Here is a 2,427-nt window from a genome sequence, read left to right on the forward strand (position 1 = left end):
AATTACAAATTATTTATGTATTGGTGCTTTGTATATAATTATGAGTTGAATAAAGTTATTTGTTATACAGTATAAATGGGTGTTAAGGCCTTGGACAGAACTGACGGACTCAAATGCACGATTAAAAACATGCAGTATTTTATTAATGGTCTTGGTCTTTTATATTCTTTAGAGAAAAAAAGATACAAATAGCAAAAGGCGCTCATGAGTGCGATCAAAGATATTGAATAACAATAAGTGCTCACAGGGTCAAACATTATCACAAGCTATACAAGCTATAACATTCAACTATATATATATAAATAGTGGTGTGACAAAGTGCTTGCCCCCGTCCTGATTTCTTGTATATACTGTATATATATATATACTGTATATATATATATACACAGTATATATGTGATTTTTTTATTTCTCTGACCTATCAGAAACTCTGTGTCAGGGTAAAAATATAAAGAATAATTTTTTGCCCTTTTATTCTGTGAAGTATTTCTTTTGTGAGCGGTTAACTTCTGTTCATGTCTAAAAAACCTTGAAATCTCAGTTTTCAACAAGACTGATGGACAGGTCTCTTAACATTTTTTCACTGGTCACAAATTTGTACCCAAATAGCTTCATTGTGGGCTCACAAATTGTTTGTATAACTTCAACTAATTTGAAAGGTAGCCTGGACCTCCATTTATCTATATGTGTGGAGGAGTTTTTCTGTAACGCGTAAGCACCCCTGGTCTCCGTCGAAGTGCTTTTCAGAATCCAGGATTTTATCTGTGGGGTGAAAGGGATTCCAGAAAATTGGTACATTTCTGCTGCCTTCTGAACTGGAAAGCGAGCGACGTCCTCGTATCGCACCAACATGTAGCGCCTGTGCAGCCACGGAGGCTGGCTGAGACCGAGCTCGGCTGAAGCCCTGACGGTGTCACAGCTCATTTTCAGCTTCTTCAAATCATTTTCCACAAAGGGCTCTTCCTCACCCATGGCCCAATTCTTCAAGTTCTTGAACCTGCCAAAGGTCTCCATACGTGAAGCTACTATAGCCCGAGGATCCCGAACCAGCTGGATGAATTTGATATCAAGACTTGTCTCCTCAGCTAAAGGCTGCAGAGTGTGGAAATGGTGTACCCTTACAACCTTAATGACCCTGTGCTTCTTCTGGAGACAGGACTCAGAAGCTTTGGTCAGGTTTAGGGGCCCACAGTGTCCGCAGCCTTTTCCACAGCCTCTTTCTTCAAAGGGAATTTTGGTGGTCGTGCTGCAGACCGGCTCGTCACACAGAAAGCTGCTGCAGTCTCTCCGGAAGAAGCTTCTCGTAGTGTGATTAACAGGATGGGGCTTCATGAAGCTTTCGAGAAGGGAGAAGTTACACAGGAAGAGCTGCCTAAGCACATCAGGGTATGCCCTGGCTGTTGCTGTTTCATTGATTTTTCCATCCAGAGTCAGCGTCCTATCCACTTGATAGAGTGGCTCATAGAGATAAGACATATTGTCTCTCTGCTGGTTGAAAAGCTCGCCCACAAACGAAGAGCCTGTCCTGGTGGTGGCTAATAGGAGAAGGTGTTTCTGGCCCCCGTGATCCGGAACAGTGTACTTGTCTTTGAACCTAGAAAGTTAATTACAAGTTAAAGATTTCCTTGTAACATGTAGTTGAAAAGCTTTCAAGAGATGAAATAATTGGCAGAAATCAGTGCTCCGCTGATGCCTAAAATGGACTTACTTTAACAAAACATTCATTCCACTCTGGAATGACACAATGACACAAAGTATGACCAAGGCCACAATCACTCTTTGGTACTTGATCTTCATTTTTGGCTGTAGCGTCGCCTCGATATGCTTCAGAAAAGGTTCTGCGTGACTTGCAGGCCACCTCCAGTTGACTTCTTAAAGAGCTATCCAGTCCAATGGATTCCCTGTCAAAAGAAATCATCAACATAGTGACACATTTTGCTCTTTAGGACAGCGGTGAGCAAACTGATTGTTATTGTGGAGCAACTACATTTAACCAGCCATGAAAAGTGTCACTGTTGTCGGAGAAATAAAACGTCACTGTGATACTGTAAAGTGGTTACACAACCTTTCTTTTTCTTTTGAATTCCTTCAAACACCTGAAACGATAGCTTGACTTTGATCCCGGACTCATTTTTGAATTTTAGCAGAAAATCAAAGAGCCATTTGGACCCGTTTCCCACAGAACAGAACACACTGGGAGCCGCAACTCGGTCTCTTGGACCTCACCCTTAGGAGGAGTTTCTTTCAAAATGTTCCTGCATAATGCAAAATGGTGGACATCCTGTTGGGTTTAGAGTGTGGGTGTCAGTAACATTTTCGGCCCGACATGCTGCATATGCCTACGAAATTATATGGACGTAGACGAAACATACTGTCCGTACTAGAATTTTGAAATGTCCAAAAATTGTAGGGGGTGCTATGGAACCA

At 41.7% G+C, this 2,427-nt stretch overlaps 1 protein-coding gene across 1 annotated transcript; it reads right to left on the reverse strand.

The window, feature by feature from the left end:
- Positions 1-537: 537 nt before the first annotated feature.
- LOC308119348 (carbohydrate sulfotransferase 3-like) lies at positions 538-1,797 on the reverse strand (the record flags this gene model as incomplete). Its single annotated transcript, XM_080479298.1, has 2 exons — positions 538-1,594; positions 1,787-1,797. The coding sequence occupies 2 exons, from the start codon at positions 1,795-1,797 to the stop codon at positions 538-540; spliced, it is 1,068 nt and encodes a 355-aa protein (XP_080335424.1).
- Positions 1,798-2,427: the final 630 nt, after the last annotated feature.

Source organism: Lipophrys pholis, assembly GCF_963383615.2.
Source record: "Lipophrys pholis genome assembly, chromosome: 1".
Lineage (NCBI taxonomy): Eukaryota > Metazoa > Chordata > Actinopteri > Blenniiformes > Blenniidae > Lipophrys > Lipophrys pholis.